A 19,543-nucleotide genomic window follows, 5' to 3' on the forward strand; every position below is an offset into this window, starting at 1 on the left:
ACGGGACCTCCGCCACACAAAATCAGTGCGGGAGTACGTGCGCGAATTCTCCGCACTCATGCTAAACATACGTGACATGGGGGACAAAGACAAACTCTTCGCATTCATAGAAGGTTTGAAACCTCATGCCCGTATGGAACTACAGCGACAACGGGTAGACACCCTGCCCAAGGCCATTCAAGCTGCAGAATGCCTTGGCGATTATCATTTGGGAACTCAGAACGACAGGCCCCAACCGTCTGTCCGAGGGGGATTCAACGGGCACCATCCCAGCAATGGTGGCCCAAGCAAAAGTGGGGGAGATCGGAGTGCATCCAAAACTAAGACTCCTCCCTCCAACAGCAACAGTGTTGCATCCATCAACAACAATCAGGGGAGAAAGCCTCCCTCAGAATGCCGTCATTGCGGCGGGGCACATTGGAACAATGAATGCCCAAACATCAAGGTCAATGCTCATCAGACTGTCAAGGATGGGACAAATGCATCAGACACATTCGAAGACGACCAGGTAGGCGCCTTCAATGCAATTGTTGGCTCTATCCCACATGCCTTAGCGGGGACCAGTGCATGTCCTCCTAAGAAAACATCAGTCCCGATCACCAAGAAAGGGAAAGAAAAGATGGACGAGAGACCTCCTAAACAAGCTAGGACCCTAATGTTCGTCGAATTGAAAGTGAACGGCAAGCCCCTTCACGCCTTGATAGACACGGGTGCCACCCACAACTACTTGTCATCAACGCAAGTAGAGCGCCTAGGTCTTGTTGTACAAAAGAGCAAAGGCCGCGTCAAGGCTATCAACTCACCACCTCAGACATTGGGTGGAACAACTACAAATGTCCCAGTGAAACTTGGCCCATACAAAGGAAGCATCGACCTGCGCATCGCAATCATAGATGACTTCGACATCATAGTGGGTTTGGAGTTCATGAGGCAAACCAACACCATACCGGTACCATATGCCAACATGCTCCTGATGATGGGAGAAAACGGGGCCAAGCCCTGCACCATACCATGCTTTCCCATAAAGATGGCCGCTGAAAACATCTCGGCCATGCAGTTGGAGAAGGTAGTCGACAGACATGAACCCCTGGTTCCGGCTACTCTTCGCAGCAACAATCAGCCATCATGCCATCGGCCTCAAAAGACTGGTGACGCTCCTCATCGTGTGAAGACTTGTCAGCCATGCCACAAGGACAAGTCGGATCACTCATCACAGACGGGACCCTCGCAGCCATTACATGTCCCTTAGAGACCATGGGAAAGTGTTTCCCTCAGATTCATCACGGGATTGCCCCAAGTCGACAATCTTGCATCCATCATGGTTGTCATAGATCAGTTCTCAAACCATGCAACTTTCATAGCAGCCCCGCAAAATGCATCAGCAGAAGATACAGCTCGACTCTTCTTCTCGCACATTGTCAAACATTGGGGCCTGCCCAAAGACATTGTCAGTAGGCGCGACTCACGCTTCACTAGCAACTTTTGGACCCATCTCTTTAGGTGTTTTGGGTCAACATTGAGTCACAACTCAGACATCCATCCACCATCGGATGGCCAGACAGACCGGTTCAATGACATGCTGGAGGAATATCTCCGGAACTTTGCAACCGGATCACAGAAGCATTGGGTGAAGCTCCTGGATGCTGCTCAACTGTGTTTCAATTCTCAAAAGAGCCATCATACAAACAAAAGCCCTTTTGAAATTGTTACCGGACAACAACCGCTTCTCCCGCAAACGGTGAATGCCTCAACCATGCCGAAATCTTCTCGAGCTGCCAAATTCTCGAGCGAATGGGAGCGCAACATGGGGATAGTGCGGAGCTATCTCATCAAGGCCCAAGAGTGGGCAAAAAGGTTCCCCGAACAAAAGCTTTGCTTTTCCCAACATCAACCAGGGGACAAAGTAATGCTATATATCCCAAAGCTGTACTTGTTTGCAGAAAGGACCCATGACCCTCGCCTGCAACAAAAATACATCGGGCCCCTGCCCATTGAAAAACGCATTGGGAAGTCCACATACCAGGTAAAAACTCCATCCTGGTGGAAGATCCATCCAGTCTTCCATGTCAGCCGCATGAAATCATTGCGTCGCCACAACATCAAGCTCACAGAACAGAGGGGCGCAGACCTCCCATCCAACAACCACCAGAAATATCATCATCATCATCATCATAAGGCTCCGAGGACGGCGCCAACTCAGGTGGGGGGGAATGTCATGGGCTGCTTTCCAGACACACCCCATGACCCCTTGGCCGCGCCCCATGGCGGCCTAGCAAGCCTCACAATGCCTAGCGCCATGGTCGGCCCCGTGGTCTTGGCTGCGCCAAGTGACAAGCGCGCATGCGCCTCTGTCGCCCTACCGATGCCTCTCGCCAGCGCCCAAGGGCTGGCCAATGACAACAGCGCCGCGCGCCCTGACAATGCCGTGCGCGCAGATCCTGATGCCTCGCCAGCGCCCAGCTGCAGGCCCATTCCAGCAGCGCCTCGTGCACAGACCCTGATGCCAAGCACCAGTGCCCAGCCTCAGGCCAGCACATCAAGTGTCGCGCGCGCCCACAGCAACGCGCGCGCAGATCCTGACCCGCAAGACAAAGTTGCTGCCATCGGACTTAGTTTTACTTTGTAATAATCTAAGTCCTTTTCATTGTAATCATAGGCTAGTTTACATCATTTTCATTTCAGTGTGCTTCTACAGCTTTATTAGGACTAGTCATGTAATGTTGGTTTATTTTTTTTAAGCATTATAAAGGGGGACCAAACAATCAAACATTTCAAGCAAGCATTTTCTGGTGTCTCTCCCCCTCGACACCGCATCTTTGTAATCAGCATTTTCATTCATCAATAAAATCATCATCATCATTCAAAACCCAATTCTCTCTCAGCTTCCGCAATTGCTCATGACATTGGTTTTCCCGCACGGCACTGACAATCTAGTCTAGCGTGCGGCGAGGACCTCATTGGCGGACAGCAACCGCACTGACATCGGTTGCTTAGCCTTACGTTGCCCTTCCAAAGAATATCAGGAAGGCGTTGCGTAACAGCTATCATGAAAATAAAGACGACAATGTTGGATGGAGGTTCGACTCAGTGGCTCTATATAACCATAGTAAGCGTTTGGATATTATTTGGCTGAAGTTTGAAAAGAAAAGAGTATATGCAGTTCGAACATTTTGTTGGCGAAATGAAAATTTTCTTCCAAATGTACCAAATGTTATTTAAAGAATAGTAGCCATTTGTCCCAAAAAAAAAAAAATCAATATCTGTGTGTGACATAAATCTTAGTCATATATTCTATCCTTGAAACTTCTCGTATACGAAATGTCAAAACAGGAGTTATGACAGTTGGTGGCCGAAGTTTGGAACAAGAAACAGCAAGAAGAGAAAGGACCAGAAGGTTAATAAAATAAACCTCGAATAAACAATACTTATTTCTGGTTTTATTTCTTTCCCTCTTGTACTCATTTTGCAAAAATCACGTTGCTGCACGTGAATGAAGAGAAAGAGACTACAAAGCTGTACTGTTTTTCTGTCAAAAGAAATTCTATGTAATCAAAATTCAAAGAGTTCACATAAGGTGCGGTTACGGCAAAGTAGTGCCAGAGCCAATATTTTCACTAAAAGAAGTCAAAGCCAAAAAAATTTAACATATAATATATATATATATATATATATATATATATATATATATATATATATATATATATATATATAGTTAGTTTATCCTTAAAATGAATAACAATTAAATTTGTACGCGGTTTAATTCAACAGAAATAATCAAAGAATAACAAATAATTGAATTAAAAGAAAGCAAAACAATCAAACCAAACACTAAGAAGTAGTTACGCCTGGCGTCTAACTTGAACATTAAAATCGGTCCCAATTGAACCCTCGGAACGGAGCCCGGTTTCAGTTGAATGAGATAATAACTATGAGATAATAACTGAAGAACACTTTGAACAATTTGCAAACGACAAAAGTAAACTATATTGTTTTGATATGCGTGTCGACAATGGTTAAAAAATAAAAAGGTTCTCCCCTTTATATAGTAGAGGAGTTTCAATCCTAGTACAAGTCTAAATTATTTTCTTCCTTTTTTTGCAGTAAAACACGATCTACAGTTAATATCGGGCGCGATCCGCGCCGTAATATCCGATTGATGGCGGATATTTCGGCTCCTCATTCGACCTCTCTAATCGTCTTCTATTTAACCTTGATTCTTTGTTTTGCTTGAGCTCGATTCTTCCTATGTTTGGCCATGTCCAGTTTTTGGGGCGGCATTTGTCCCCTCGGGCTCTGATCTATGGGATCCCTCGGCTTTACCTGAGTCTGCCTTGAACCACGTTGTCTCTCGGAGAGTAGACTTATAGGAACGACAGAAGTGACTAATTGACCCCAATTCCTTCCTTCGTACGTCATAAGTAAGTCGACGAGTCGAAACGTCCCATCAGTCGCGTTGCTCTGACTTCGGACACGTGTCAGCCGCTGGTTGACCATCCTCGGTAGGTACCGAATGCGAAACGTCACACATTCATTATTTCTTTCCTATAAAAGCTCCGGTTTCCTTTTTTTTACTTTTTTACTTTCTGATTTCGAATTACCCTCGAATTGTCTATCTGTTCATCAATCCTTTAAATCTTCATAAGTTGTTCTTCACATCTTCATATCTTCATCTGTAGCAAAAAAAAAAAAATAAAAAAAATAAGCCAATATTTTTAAAGGTCATATTTCCTCTGTTTCGTCAAAACTGGCCGAACTATGCGGGTCTGATTCTCACCGGACGTGAGATACGTAGATAAACCTCATCGGTTCCGGCCTCAATTTTCCAAAAAATCCAAAAAGAAAAAATATTTTCCCTTTCCTTAATTCCTTCTTAGAATTCTTTCCTTAGAAAATTTAAAAATATTTTTCTTCTTTTCTGAAGCTTTTCATTCACAAAAAAAAAAACGTCAAACAAAAGGAGAAGGAAGGATTACTACAATGATCTCATAAAAAAGGTAAAAACTAAACTACACTCTTACAAAGGGAAACTGCTATCGTTTGGAGGTAAAGCAACACTTATAATTAGTGTGCTCCAAAGCTTACCTACTCACATTCTTTCTGTTTTGGATCCTCCTAACAATGTTATCACATACTTACACAAGATGTTTGCAAGATTCTTTTGGAGCTCCAATGAGGAAGGCGAAAGCATGCACTGGTCAAAATAGTTAAACTTGTGTACGTCTCCCTAATGAAGAAGGAGGATTGGGGTTCAGATCACTATTTGATATTTCAAAATCACCGTTCGCAAAACTGTGGTGAAATTCAGAACATCGAAGTCATTGTGGTCCAATTTCATGTGGAATAGCAAGAAGGAAATTCCTACTGTGGTGCAATTTCAGAAAGGATCACATGTTTGGAGGAAAATGTTACAAGCAAGAGATGAGGTCGAGCATGAAACACTATGGCAATTAAAAAGAGGTTCAACAAATGTGGCACGAAAATTGTACCACTATATCATCAAGTGCCACCACAATTCGACATCAATAAAGAATTACAAGAAGTGTCAGACTTACGAACAAAAAATGGTTGGGATGATCATCTACTAGATCAAACATTCCCGGCAGATATAGCCGACCACATCACACAAGAGGTACACTTTGAAAATACAGATGACTACTGGGACACACCTATGTGGATGCCAACTTCAACAGGTAAGTTTACAATTGGGAGTGCATGGCACATCTTGAGGCATAGAGAACAGGCAAATCCTCAACAAAAATCAATATGGACAAAAGTATTACCCTTCAAAATCTCTTTTTTCCTATGGAGATTATAAATCTTGATTTGTTGACTAGCGTAGCCAAGCTCTTCATTTTTTTCTGGTACTCTCCTAGAATAGACGAAAATGATGAGTAACTTGCTTTTAAATCAATTGAGACATCACAGAAGAAGCTTATCAGCCCTATTTTGGTGTGCGCAGGTGAAATGAAGCATCATAGAAGCTTCTTGAATTTGATAAGTTGGATACTTTTTGGTTTACTTGGTGAAGTAAAGTAAACTGGAAAAACATATATGCATGTATCTGGTATTTATAACATATATTCTTGCATAAATAAGTATTTAATCATGTATTAATTAATAGTACACATTTTCAATGTTAGTGCTTCAACTCTAAAGAAAAATTCTTTCTTTAACAAGACTACATAAAAATATTTCAAAATTTACACCTCTCTAGTCATTTGTTTAGCTGCATATTACGTAGGCGCAGTACACACCTACCTCCTGCTCTTTGTATAATTGTCAAGCCTAAAGATTAAGATTACATTGATGGATTGAAACGGTGAAACTAGGGTCCTTAGTTGGGTTGGACTTGGGATTAATCTTACTGGCTAAGTAACAAGTTGGATTTGGGCTGGCGAAATAGGAAATTGGACTGGGAAGTGGTGGAAGACTTACTTAAAATATTTTGGTATTTCGGTATACCGAAGTATCGAAAGTTCAATACCGAAGACCGTACCGAAATATCGAAATACCGAAAATGTAATATCGAATTAGGCCGAAATACCAAAAAAACCAAAACCGAAATACCAAATTAATTCGGCCCGATTCGGAATTCGATTTTTCAGATTTTATGCACGCCCCTAGCTTAATCAAGTGACTAGAGCATGGTGGAATGCTAACTGTTGTCCAAAGCTAAAACCACTTTTCCAAGCTGTACCAGCAATTATCACTTGGGAACTTTGGAAAAGAAGGAACTCAATAAAACACGGAGGTAAAAATGCGTCTACTAACAGAGTGGTGCATGAGGTTAATAACACACTGTATTATCTTGCTAAAGTTAGGTACAATTGGATGTCAAATATCCCTCTTCTTTGGCCAGACAAGATTAAGTTTTTTGAAACTTATAAACATGTAGTTATTACAAAAAGGGTGACGTGGCAGCTTCCACATGTGAGATGGTTTAAATGCAATACCGATGGGGCATCTCGAGGAAATCCAGGACCAAGCTCATACGGTTTTTGTCTGAGGGATTCTGCGGGAGATGTGGTTTATGCAAAAGCTGAGCAGATAGGGATCGCAACAAACATGATAGCTGAGGCTAAGGCAGTACTTGAGGGCCTGTCGTACTGTTTCAGAAATCAATTGCATCCACTCATTGTTGAAACTGACTCACTAATTTTGAAAAAGACCATTGATGAACAGTGGGAAGTACAATGGAGTATTTGCAAAGAGCTGAGGAGGATTAAGGAAATCAAAGACCAATTCAATGTGATATTTCAGCACGTATTCAGGGAAGGCAATGCAGTTGCGGATTATCTTGCCAATCTGAAGGCCCTGTTGAATTTGAATCATTCAATGAATTCCCTAGTGCTGGTAAAACTCTAATCAATCAAGACAGAGTCAATTACCAAATCTAAGGATTAGATTGGCAAGAAACAGAGCACATGTACTATGACACACACTGTCCAGATGGAACCAATACTTGACATGCTGTCAATTGGAACTAATATGATGCTGCTCCATATGAAGGTTATCAAAGATTACTTGGATTCAGAGAAGAGATCACGAATCCCACAGCATTACCACATTAGTGAAAGAAGATGCTGCAAATATGGAGTATCAAACATGGCTTTGTTATGCTGCTCGACAATTACTCTTTTATGCTTCTCTACTGCTGCTGCTCAACTGGTTGAATTCTCATACATCATACAAATGATTCCTCTTGCCATTCTGTACTGTACCAACAAAAATAATTCAAAGAAGATGCAGCCCCAACAGAAGTCCTCTTTCATCCACAACTTTCACATCTTCAGAGGTCCCAGAGCACACGGGAAGCTGGGGGAAGAAACTCTACTACTAACTTGTTTGTTACATTTTGCACGATACAGAGAAAAGCTCGAATTTTTAAGACATCGGAAAATAGGATTTCTTGTAACCTCATGCTTAAGTGATCAACATCAAATCAATGTACCAGTTTCACTAAGAAACACAACAATTGGACTTCAGAAACATAAATCATATTGTGCTGCTACTTCTACAAGAACTGTTGCTGCCCAAAACATGTCAAATGCTACTGTTATCAAGAAGGTAGTAAATGTTGGAATCTTATCGACTCAATACCCAGTGGTATTAGCATTACCATGCTCATTCTGGGTTTGGTTCGAGAAATTACAACAACTATGCTTCAACAAGGCATATCTCAGGATGCAACAGGTGCGCAAAATTGGAAGATATCACTACAGAGCTCTAATTGCCAACAGAGTTTCATGGGACTATTCCACCTGCTACATTTATACTGGGAAACGGAGAGTCCTACATAGCTGGCTTTGTATCAGATGCAAAGGAGGCTCAATGGTCAGATGCCCTTTGATGAAGTTATCCAGCTGCTACTGTTGCAAATACATCTACTGCTACTCTTATGCAGCAACTACTGCTCCTACAGCTGATATTAATGGATTATTGCAAATGTTCTAATGCTCCACTGGGTTATGATGCTGCTGCTGTAGAACTTCATTGCTGCTGCTAGACATTGAGCTTCACACATTCAATCAAACCAAAAATGAAGATTCTACTTTTGGAGTTCTTCAGACCAAAAATTTAATATGTCCAATTTGATTTGCTTTAGAACTTGTGAATTATACATGCTATTCCTCTTGGATTGCAACAAATGGCGCCTGGTGAGAGGTGCTACAACAGCTGGTTGCAAGTGGTGTGTAAATTCATCGTCGTCAGCAACAATTGGATGGCTCAAATTACTAGATTTGCTTTGGCTGCTATTTACATGATACTGCTACATTGTATTTGGTAGCAATAGAACATTGTGTAACTTTGACCTGATTTGGGAATTATTATCTATATAAGAACTACTAGGTGAATAACCTAGTAGTCTATTTGCTTAAAAAAAATGTTTTTCCCTTATTCAGAATTGTTTTTTCCAAAAATTAAAAAATAAATCAGAAACAAAAATTCAAAAAAAAAAAAATATATATTTTCTTTAGAAGTCTTCCTTTAAAGTCTCTCTTTTGAAAATTTAGAGGCAACATTCAAAATCCAAAAATATTTTCTTTCTTCTTAAAAAAAAAGGACAAAACGAATGGAAATTCAATAAAAATATTTTCTTTTTACTTTTGAAATTTCCAAAATTCAAAACAAAAGAAAAAGAATTTTTAGAAGTCTTTCATTCAAAAATAATCAATCAAAATAAAAAAAAATATTTTTCCGTTCTTTAGAAATCTTTTTCCTAGAAATTCAAAAAGAAAAAGAAAAAGAAAAATAATACAAATCAAAATCCCAAAAAATATTTTTCTTGCTTCTTTATAAGTCTTTCTTTCAAACATTTCAAAAAAAAATCATAATAAAAAAAAGAGCCAAAAATATTTTCTTTCTTCTTTTAAAGTCTTTCCTTCAAAAATTCCAAAAAAAAAAAGAAAAATGAAATTCAAAAAAATATGTCTTAGTTTTATAAAAGTAAAATAAAGAAGAAGAAGAGTTAGCTTATTTACTCCATTCTCAATCTTTCCGAACTACGCGAGATCTGATTCTTGCGGTATCATGATACGTAGACAATCCCTATCGGATTCGAGATATGAAAAATTCAAAAAAGAAAAAAAAAAGAGGGAGACAAAAATGGAAATGAGAGGTAGAGAATGGAAAGGAACATTTAAAGGCCGGGATGAAACACGTAACCGTTCAAACACATGGTAGAAGCGTTTAATTGTTAGGTGCATTGCATCCCAACATGCGATTTCCTATATGTTAAATGTCTCAAAACTAACAAGGTTGTTGTGTGTGAAAATTAGTTAGGTTATGTTCAGGTGGTTGGTTTTGTTGGTAGTCTGGCTTCCCATCCTTCACAAGATCCACAGGCAGAGATGACCTCCACAAGCAATCTACCAATCAACTGTCCTGAGGATAGCCCGACATCGGCTATTCTGCAACCAGAATCAGCAGCTACTGAAGAAAATAGAATGTTGCGTCTCCACATGTTGAAAATATGGGACGCCTAGTCTAATGGTAGGGAATCTCCAAGTGCAATCCTTGGGTTCCCTGAGTTGATCCCGATATCACTTGGGATTACCAACATCCTTGTGCCCAACCCACTCATCCCATGCAGGCACCTCCTAATGCCGTCTAATGGCCCCGGAATGCCTTCTGTGGTTCACCCCCAGGCGCCGGATTCAAGGGCACCGCCAGTAACGTTCTCTGCAGCGGCAATCAGCCCCACAACACAACCAACTATACCATGGCCGTATGTTGAGCCTCCAGTGTTCACCTTTCAGGGTCCATAGATTCAACCAGAAATAACATATGTGCCCCAAACTCTTACCCTTAGGACCCGCAATATGAGTCTCCCATGGGAATCAAAACAGACACCATTTTTCTTCATTAAAAGTTTCACTGCAAAAAATTAAAATGAATATCATCTTTAATTTTTTTCTTGTTTGAGGGATTGTCCGCGGTAAATAAAATTTTTTGACCTTTTAATGGTGACTCGTTGAGGCAATGACTAATTTTACTGATTTCGGAGGTCTTTTGAGAGGATGATTTTTAAGATGAAGAGAATGGAATTTTTTTTTATTGATGGCTGAGTATTGAATATGGTGGAATGGTGGTGGACCGACAGGAGCTTTGACTATGAAGAAGAAGAAAAAATTATTTTTTTAAAGAGGGGGAGAATAAAAAATTTGGTAAAATAATTTTTTTTAAAGTAGGACCCACATATTACACATGTCAAAGAATAAAAGGCTTAGTATATGACGTGTCAGTCATGTCACAGAGTGAAGGACAAGTCGGATGTGTTTATTAGTATTCAGTTCATCAAGTAGAGGTGTCCAAATGAAAAAAATAAAAGTTCATATACCGGGATGACAAATAGGTACTAGTTTAAGTGGCTAGAGGCCATTTTGCCTTTATTATTTATGCAATAACGATAGGGTTCTTACTCAACTTTATATTCATTACGTAGCAGGAAAAGAAAACATTAGAGATTCCTGTATTTTGCAGGCGCCTGAATCTGTCAAAGTCACGAATTGCTCCATTGGTGCAATTTTTCCTAATTCAACTGGTGTTTTGGAGAGAGTATAGGTGCAAGCTAGTAAATTGGAGCAGTAATTTAAATATGCCTGTATGCATTAATACAAGATAGAAAATTTTCCAGTCTTGCTAGAATTATTGGATCTTTAACATGAAGTGTGAGACAAAAGTGCTTCTCAAAATAAGCAGCTTGGCCTAACACGCTCTAAATCTACTAAGCATTAAGCTATAAGAATATTTAGTTTTTATTACTGAAGTAACAAACTGTCTCCTATCAGAGATTTTACTATATTTTATGTCATATTTCTACTTCATCAGGTAGCTTATCACTTGAAATACATTATACTCTACACATGCCTCTACTAAAGAATTGCTGAATTTCAAGAAGAGAGACTCAACTTCACATATACACAATAGCTTTATTACAGAACGTATGTTCCTGAGACTGACTGAATCCTAACTCAAAGTGATACAGTTCGGGTTAGCTTACTGAAAATCGAGTTAACAATACAAATGTGAATACTATCATGGGGTGGAAATGTCAAAGTCCACCTTTCATCAGACATCCTCGGCGTCATCATCAGAATTATGAATCTCATCATGATCATCATCATCATCATCATTGAAGATGTCCATAGCATGTATCTGTATATTCTGAAACTGGTCGATTGCATCTCTTGCTTTGGATATGAGAGCATTTTTTGCAACTTTAATCACATCCATTTTTCTGACAATATTCTCATCCTTGTGATCATTCTTATTTTGGCGACCCTTTGCTGATCTTGAAGTGGCTGCTTTTCTCTTTGCTTCCCTGCAATGTAGCTGATCAATGTACCTCTCATGTAGCACCTTGTTCTTAATTGGCTTTAGCACTGGTGGGCTGGTAAGAGCTGCTACTGATGAACCACTTAATCGGGAAAGGTGCTTTTTATGTGCCGAAGAGGATCTCTCCAGGCACTTTCTAAGATAATGCAAACCTTCTTCGTTGCGCTCTGGGGTGAAAATTTCTTTATTCTGGCAAAATGCCCTAGCAGTTGGATCTGTTGATTCAAGAACATTGAAGAAGTCTGCCTCCTTATCTCGATTTACGTCGTTTTGCTTTTGCAGTAGTTGTCTCACTTTCTTCCGTGAGAGATGGCTCTTCGGCTTGCTATATCTGAGCTTTTTGGTGGTTTTCCCCGTGGACAGGAGCAGTTTAGTTGCACAAGGAGAAAGTGATGATGTGTTCATCTTTTTAACCCTTGAACGTGGTTGAGGCTGAGGTGGGGTCATGAAATCCGAATGTATCTTGTCAAAACATTCCTTTGCTGATTTTCCAGGCACCTGCAAAGCAAGTCCAAAGTTTACTGAAATGACCATTTATGTCGCACAAAATTACAAGGAAAACTAAAACGAGCCAGAAATGGTAACTACCATACCTTTCTTTGGTTTTCATATTTGAATTGCAGTGTTCAAAAAATTCACAGGTTACATGCACCATTTGCTAACATATTGATGTCAACAAAGGACCTAGAATCTACATTCATGGATTTCTAGGTGGAGCGCGATCCTAATTGGAAGCTGAGGAGTAGAAGTATATACTAAGTTACTACTCAGATCTCAAGGCTTGTTGGTTAGCAGCTTGTGTCCAAATGAGCTGTAGGTATGCAAAAATATTTCGATCTAAGAACAAATATACCACACATAAGTAATTCTAGCTAATCCACTACCATGTCATTCATATATAGGTTTCATCTTGGGAAAAATATTAATACGAAGCAACAGTTTAGCTTTTGGCACCTGTTTACATCCTCCAGTCACAGCTGATAAACCCCTCTAGCGAGACAATACCTGACTACCCAATACTGTTGACTTATCTGCTGATATAGTCCCAAAACCCAATATTACGTCAAATGATGAAATGCAACAGCCAAACTTTCTTCAAGTCCGACAGCATCATCTGTGGCCTTTACTTTGTCCTTTACTTCATTTCAAAAGAGACATGATCAGGAGTAGTGACAAAAAAGGTCAAAGAAGACGGGATAAACCTATAAGTGCTACGCTGGACAAACTAAAGTCCTACTTTATAGAATGAGATAGTGCTGTTTTTTATTTTTTCATCACCTGATGTCATTCACTGTAGTTCATCACCTCTGGCTTCGGAAGCATCACCAAGCCTCACAAGAAACTAGCCTTTCACCCTCTTCCTACAGTAAAGGTTCTATGCTCTATCAACTTGCTACCTAACTTTTATTTTGGACACGCCTTCGTACAACCATCAAGCGATTGATATACCAGTATGATACTTGGGTGGCTGAAGTATCAAGTACTACTCGTCAGCACCATTACAGTCATGCTGCTCACAGATTTCAAATGTTCTTGTTAAAAGTCACTTTCCCCAGATGAAATGAGTCCACTAATCAGTCTTCCCATGCAATTTGTACTATTTCTCCCTTAATGCTGGAACTAATGTTGATGCTCCAACCGCATTGATGTTACAGTACCCGTAAGAATAATATTCCTTACGGGTACTTTTACTGATGGGAAAGATGAAATGAAATTGTCTCTACCCATCAACTATTTCTCTTCTGTAAACAAATAAAATCTCCCAATTAACTTTTGTAAAAATTCAAGAGGCAATCCGCTTGTCTAGGCCCAAAGTTATACAACAACATTTTTGCAGAAAACAGGCTATCAGGCACATTAGCTTCCAATAGGAGGGGAGGGAGGGAGAGGGAACCCTTGAAAGAAAAGGAGGAAACAGTGAATGTAACCCTTTGAGATTGGTTACAGGTTGGGCGGTCGTGCATCTTAAGACCATCCAAAGACTATCTGAAACTCTTTTTTGACATTCTTAATTTCTCCTGGACAAAGATCAACTTAATTCCGAGAGCCCCAATTTCAGACTAAAATTGACTAAACCATCTCCAACCTATCAGCTCCTATACTTGCAAAATTCATTTTCTTATTACATTGAAACTGTTGATGTGCAAACATATCCAATATACTGAGATCACTTGGTAGGTATGAATATAAGACACAGAAATCGTCCAGGCAGGCAATTCGTATCATACCTGAATCCTACCTTTGATTATACCTGGCCTTTGACACTTAAAACCATAAATCCTAGAGACAACTTTCCTTAAAAATCATCAAGTAGTATATAAATGCTCAATGCTCAGCTAAAGTAGTTTGTCATGAAGATAGAATTATAGAAAGCAAAAAATGAAACATAAGCTAATTTTAAAATCACAGCCAAATTACCATCTTAGCAACTTTCTTCCAGAAGTTAGGCGTTGCCTTTGCCGCGAAATAAGCATTTTGCAATGCCAGCTCCTGTTTGTTGGTCCACCCATTAGCACTACTGCTCTCCTCCATTCCTTGGTTAGTTCTCATTCTCTTCAATCCCGTGCCTTTCTTTACCGTGCCATTATCATCCTTTCCACAAACCGCAACTTCAGATGATGGGCCAGCTAAACTTTCTTTACTAGTCTCTTGAGCATGTGTAGGGATCTTTGGCCCATTCTTTAAATCACCTTTTCTTTTCTCAACTGAATTGTCAGCGGAAGCATAGCCTAGTACTTCACTGACAGGTGGGTCCCGAGTAGAACTACGTGTAACCCTTCTCTCTATACTATTTACCGCACCATTATTCTGCAGATTTACAATGCTCAATCTTGGCGACCTTCGCAGCCTAGTACTGGATTTTTGTGAGCTTTTTGAGACTTCAATCTGATTTTTGTGGACTTCGTTATCAGAAATCTCAGTAGCAGCAACAGTAAACCGGGGAGATCTTCTCAGAGTGGGTGTTGGGTTTTCTTGGTCTCTCAAGTTTCTTTGGGGCATTTTCGCAAACAGATAGGTGACGGAAATGAAGTCGGGACACACACTGACTCGGGAGGGAAAACTTCAGGATGTGATGTTACAAAATTGTGAGCACGGGGAAAATCAAGGGCCGACAAACTGGATACTGGACTTCGTCGAAATTAAAACGGGGCATTTGCATCTATAGCCGCTTTCTGGGTCACGTTTTAACTTGTGTCCGCTTTTCAAAAAAAATTACAAGCGTACCCATTTTTTCACGTAACTTCAGCATAAGGGGCTGAAGTAGCAAAGACAATCACGCAAAACTTCAGTATTCTAGTAGACGGGCCTGAAGTAGCAAGTGTGCTGAACCAAGCGTACTGAAGTTTTTTATTTGTAATTGTTGAACTTAAGCATAGTAGTTGAAGTTTTGTTCTCTATTTGCTGAAATTTTTGTTTGTAATTACTGAACTTAAGCATAGTAGCTGAAGTTTTGTTCTCTATTTACTGAAGTTTTTGTTTGTAATTGCACTAAATAAGCTGTATTTTTTTGCCATGGATTCAAAAACTTCAGCAGAAGATGCTGAAGTTATTTAGTTCATTTGTAAAAACTTCAGCACTAAAAACTGAAGTTTTTTTGTCCTGGATAAGCTTTTTCAAAAATTTCAGCAGAAGATGCTGAAATTATTTAGTTCATTTGTAAAAACTTTAGCACTAAAAGCTGAAGTTTTTTTGTCCTGGATAAGCTTTTTCAAAAACTTCAGCAGAAGATGTTGAAGTTATTTTGTTCATTTGTAAAAACTTCAGCACTAAAAGCTGAAGTTTTTTTGTCCTAGATTCATTAGTTTTGTCCTGGATAAGCTTTTTCAAAAACTTCAGCAGAAGATGCTGAAGTTATTTAGTTCATTTGTAAAAACGTCAGCACTATATAAGCTGAAATTTTTGAAAAATCTTTCTAACACACTAGATAAATAATCAGATTGCCAACAGTATCTAAATCATAAATTTTGGAAACAATAAACGTGAAAAGAACAGAATTATCATTGTCTACTAACTTACGTACGTAGAAATATTCACAAATTATTATCTACTAACTTACATAAGTATTTATAATTTGTTTTTAAATAATCTAATAAACATATTTATGGCAATCATCCCATGAACTGAAGTTTCATAGCAGTACCAACAGAAGCAGAAGAAAGAAGAAGAAGAAGAAAACGAAGGAGGAGAAGGAGGAGGAGAAAGGGAGATGAAGTTATTTAAAAAGTGGGTACAAATTAAAACTTTTTAAAAAATGAGTATAGATTAAATGGGAGCGACCAAATAGGGCGCCTTGTGCAATTTTATGAATTAAAACAAAAACAAAAAAGGTGGATACTGGACCCGTAGTGAAGGTCCAACTGTAACGGCCTCAAGATTGGTGTGGAAATGACACCACATAGCCACTAAATATAGTGTTTCAAATATATACACAGTTACAATGTATTTAAAGATTATTCAATTTGCTTAAACATCACATGGTTTCCTAAAGTTCGAAAATTGTGTCCATAAATTCGAATCTTTTATCTTAAATTTTAAATTTGCAATTCAAAAATTCAGGACACTTAGTCCTCAATTTCAAATTAGCAGCTCAAAAATTTAGGACACTAAGTCCTGAATTTCAAATTAACAGCTTAAAAATTCAGGATACTTAGTTCTACAATTTGGGTGAATTGACAATCTTTAATATATTGTAATTGTGGATATATTTTAAATAACAGGCTTAAAAGTAGTTATTGCCCTAGTGATGGACGCGCTAACACACCATATTCAAGGGGAGGTGCCATGGTGCATACTATTCGCCGATGACATAGTTCTGATTGATGAGTTGCGTACCGATGTTAACGAGAGGCTGGTGGTTTGGAGACAGGCTCTTGAATCTAAGGGTTTCAAGCCGAGCAGGACGAAGATGGAATACCTGGAGTGTAAGTTCATTGCTGAGCCGGGGGAAGTGGGCGTGGATGTGAGGCTTGACTCACAGGTCATCCCAAGTAGAGGCAACTTCAAGTACCTTTGGTCGGTTATCCAGGGGGGAGGGGAGATCAACGAGAATATCACACACTGTATTAGGGTAGGATGGATGAAATGGAGGTTAGCATCTGGAGTCCTGTGTGACAAGAGAGTACCACTAATACTCAAAGGTAAGCTCTATAAAGTGGTAGTTAGATCGGCCATGATGCACGGGGTTGAAGTGTTGGCCTATTAAGAACTCACATATCCAAAAGATGAAAGTAGCAGAAATAAGGATGTTGAGGTGGATGTGCGGGCACACTAGGATGAACAAGATTAGGAATGATGATATTCGGGAGAAGGTGCGCGTGGCTCCCATTGATGACAAGATGCAGGAAGCGAGGCTCAGATGGTTCGGGCATGTACAAAGGAGAAGCCCAGATGCTCCGGTAAGGAGGTGTGAGCGGCTAGTTGTGAAGGGCACGAGAAGAGGTAGAGGGTGGACTAAAAAGTATTGGGGAGAGGTGATAAGGCAGGATATGGTGAGGCTTCAGATGTCAGAAGACATGGCACTTGATAGAAAGATGTGGAGGTCGAGTATCAGGGTTGTAGGTTAGGAGGTAGTTGAGTCTTGCATTACTTCGTACCATTGTTAGACTAGTCTTATAGGGTTTTTGTTTAGATAGCTAGTGGCAATGTCGTGTCTTACTATTTCATTTTTAGTGCCGGACCTATTTACTAGTTATCGCTTTTGTTTTGCAGCTTTCTTCTGGATTTCATGTTGTTCCTATTTTTCTTATATTTTCTGTGGTAATGCTGATATTGTCTCTTTTTGTCTTCTTGAGCCGAGGGTCTTTCGGAAACAGCCTCTCCACCCATTCAGGGTAGGGGTAAGGTCTGCGTATATACTTGTTACATCCCGTACTTTAATATTAGGAAGAGTCGTAGTAATCCATATGAGCATGAAGGGATTAAGTTCATGAGGTTATAGAGGATTTGTGACTATGACCCCGTAAGTATAACAACCTTGATACCATTATATACATTTGATATGGTATTTTGAGTGGAACATTTTTTAAATAAAGTTTGAAAAATATAATTTTATATAGTTATTAATATTACTACTTTCGAATATGTTTTAAATTATACACATAATATGAAAAAGTTTATGAGATTTTCTTTATTGTAAAGATAGAAATTATTTTCTCACAAGAAAAGAAGGTTATCTTTTTACCATTTTTAAGAATTAAGCGTACGAGAATTTTTACACTTTATATGAGATTAGGAAAATTATAAGTTGAGAGAATATATATATTTTTACATGGATGTTTTAATGAAATAATAGTGTATGTATTGATTTTATATGGTACCACATGACCATAATAGTAAGATGTATAAAATGTATTAAAAGTGAGTAGTATTTTAAGTAATTTGAGATAATTTTTAATTATGTGGATAAAGATTAACCCCCACGTGGCAGCACCCCATCCCCATTTATGACTCTTAAGTTATTATATAGGTGGCAATATTAGAGATGTGAGATTTGGCAAGATTTAATAACGTAAGTCACATATCACATTAGTAAAAGAAAACCATTATAAGTCTTAAGGAACGTGAAAATCACATCTTCATTCTTAAAGACGTAAGATTTTAAGGATTTTGTAAGAATGGAAATAGTTGTAAGTTTCTGCATGGTGGATTTGGCGAAGAAAATACTCCTAGCAATGTTGAGTATTTTGATGAGATTTTGCGTGTGAAAGATTTATATCAAAGACATGGATTTTGTAATTATAAGGGAGTACAGTACAATCTTTTTCAAGGATATCATAAGGATTTTTCCCAACTTTGATCCGGCGCTACGTGTTCTCCGCAAAAGACAGGTGTTAGAGGAATTGTTAAGAGAATCGGCTCAGGTATGTTAAGGATAACCCTTCTTTCTTTTGGCATGATCCAAGTAATGATACGCAAATGTAATGCTATTCCATAAGTGGTTCTACTCTTAGTAATTAAGGATGTCTACGTTATTCATTCATGTAAAGTGATATTCAAGCATGTCTAAGTACGTATCTAGTTCCTTATTTATAACGATCCGACCGGTCATTTTGAGCTCTAGTGCGTCGTTCAGTAGTTTGAGGCCATGAGTAGCTTCACTTCAGGTATTATGACTTGTACGCATAGTCGGAATTGAATTTCGGGAAGTTCGGAGTTGATTCGGAAAGAGAATTCTCATTTCGGAAGCTTTAAGTTGAAAGAATTGACTAAGATTGGATTTTTGAGTAAACGACCTTGGAATCGGGATTCGAAGGTTCCAGCAGGTTCGTATGATGATTTCGAACTTGGGCGTATGTCTGGATCAGGTTTTGGAAGACCCGGGAATGTTTCAACACATATTGTGGAAGTTAGCATTTTTGGAAGAATTTCATAAGTTTAGGTTGAAGTACATTTCAGTGTTATCAATGTCTGTTTGAGATTCCGAGTCTGGGAATAGCTCCGTATGGTGATTCTAGTGTTGGGAGTGCGATCAGAAGTGAATTCGGAGGTTCGTGGGTCATTTTTGGAGTCATTTGGCTAAAGATAGAAATTTGAAGGTTTTTGAGGAGTTTGACCGGAAGTGGACTTTTTGATATCGGGGTCGGAATCCAATTCTGGAAGTTGGAGTAGGTCCGTAATGTCGAATGTAACTTGTGTGCAAAATTTGAGATCAATCGGACGTAATTTGATAGGTTTCGACATCGAATGTAGAAGTTTGAAGTTCTAA

At 39.1% G+C, this 19,543-nt stretch overlaps 1 protein-coding gene across 1 annotated transcript; it reads right to left on the reverse strand.

Moving 5' to 3' along the window:
• Positions 1 to 11,571: 11,571 nt before the first annotated feature.
• LOC107818203 (uncharacterized) lies at positions 11,572 to 14,838 on the reverse strand. Its single transcript, XM_075224508.1, has 2 exons — positions 14,257 to 14,838; positions 11,572 to 12,336 (listed from the first exon to the last, which is right to left on the reverse strand). The coding sequence occupies exons 1-2, from the start codon at positions 14,836 to 14,838 to the stop codon at positions 11,572 to 11,574; spliced, it is 1,347 nt and encodes a 448-aa protein (XP_075080609.1).
• Between the last annotated feature and the right edge of the window lie 4,705 nt (positions 14,839 to 19,543).

Source organism: Nicotiana tabacum, chromosome 11 (assembly GCF_000715075.1).
Source record: "Nicotiana tabacum cultivar K326 chromosome 11, ASM71507v2, whole genome shotgun sequence".
NCBI lineage: Eukaryota > Viridiplantae > Streptophyta > Magnoliopsida > Solanales > Solanaceae > Nicotiana > Nicotiana tabacum.

Bases quoted from the DNA above. Each gene is read 5' to 3' on its own strand.
- LOC107818203 (XM_075224508.1), bottom strand. From the start codon at position 14,838: ATGCCCCAAAGAAACTTGAGAGACCAAGAAAACCCAACACCCACTCTG. The intron at 12,337-14,256 runs GTAATTTGGCTG...CTTGCTTTGCAG, and splicing joins GGAAGAAAGTTGCTAAGATG to GTGCCTGGAAAATCAGCAAA.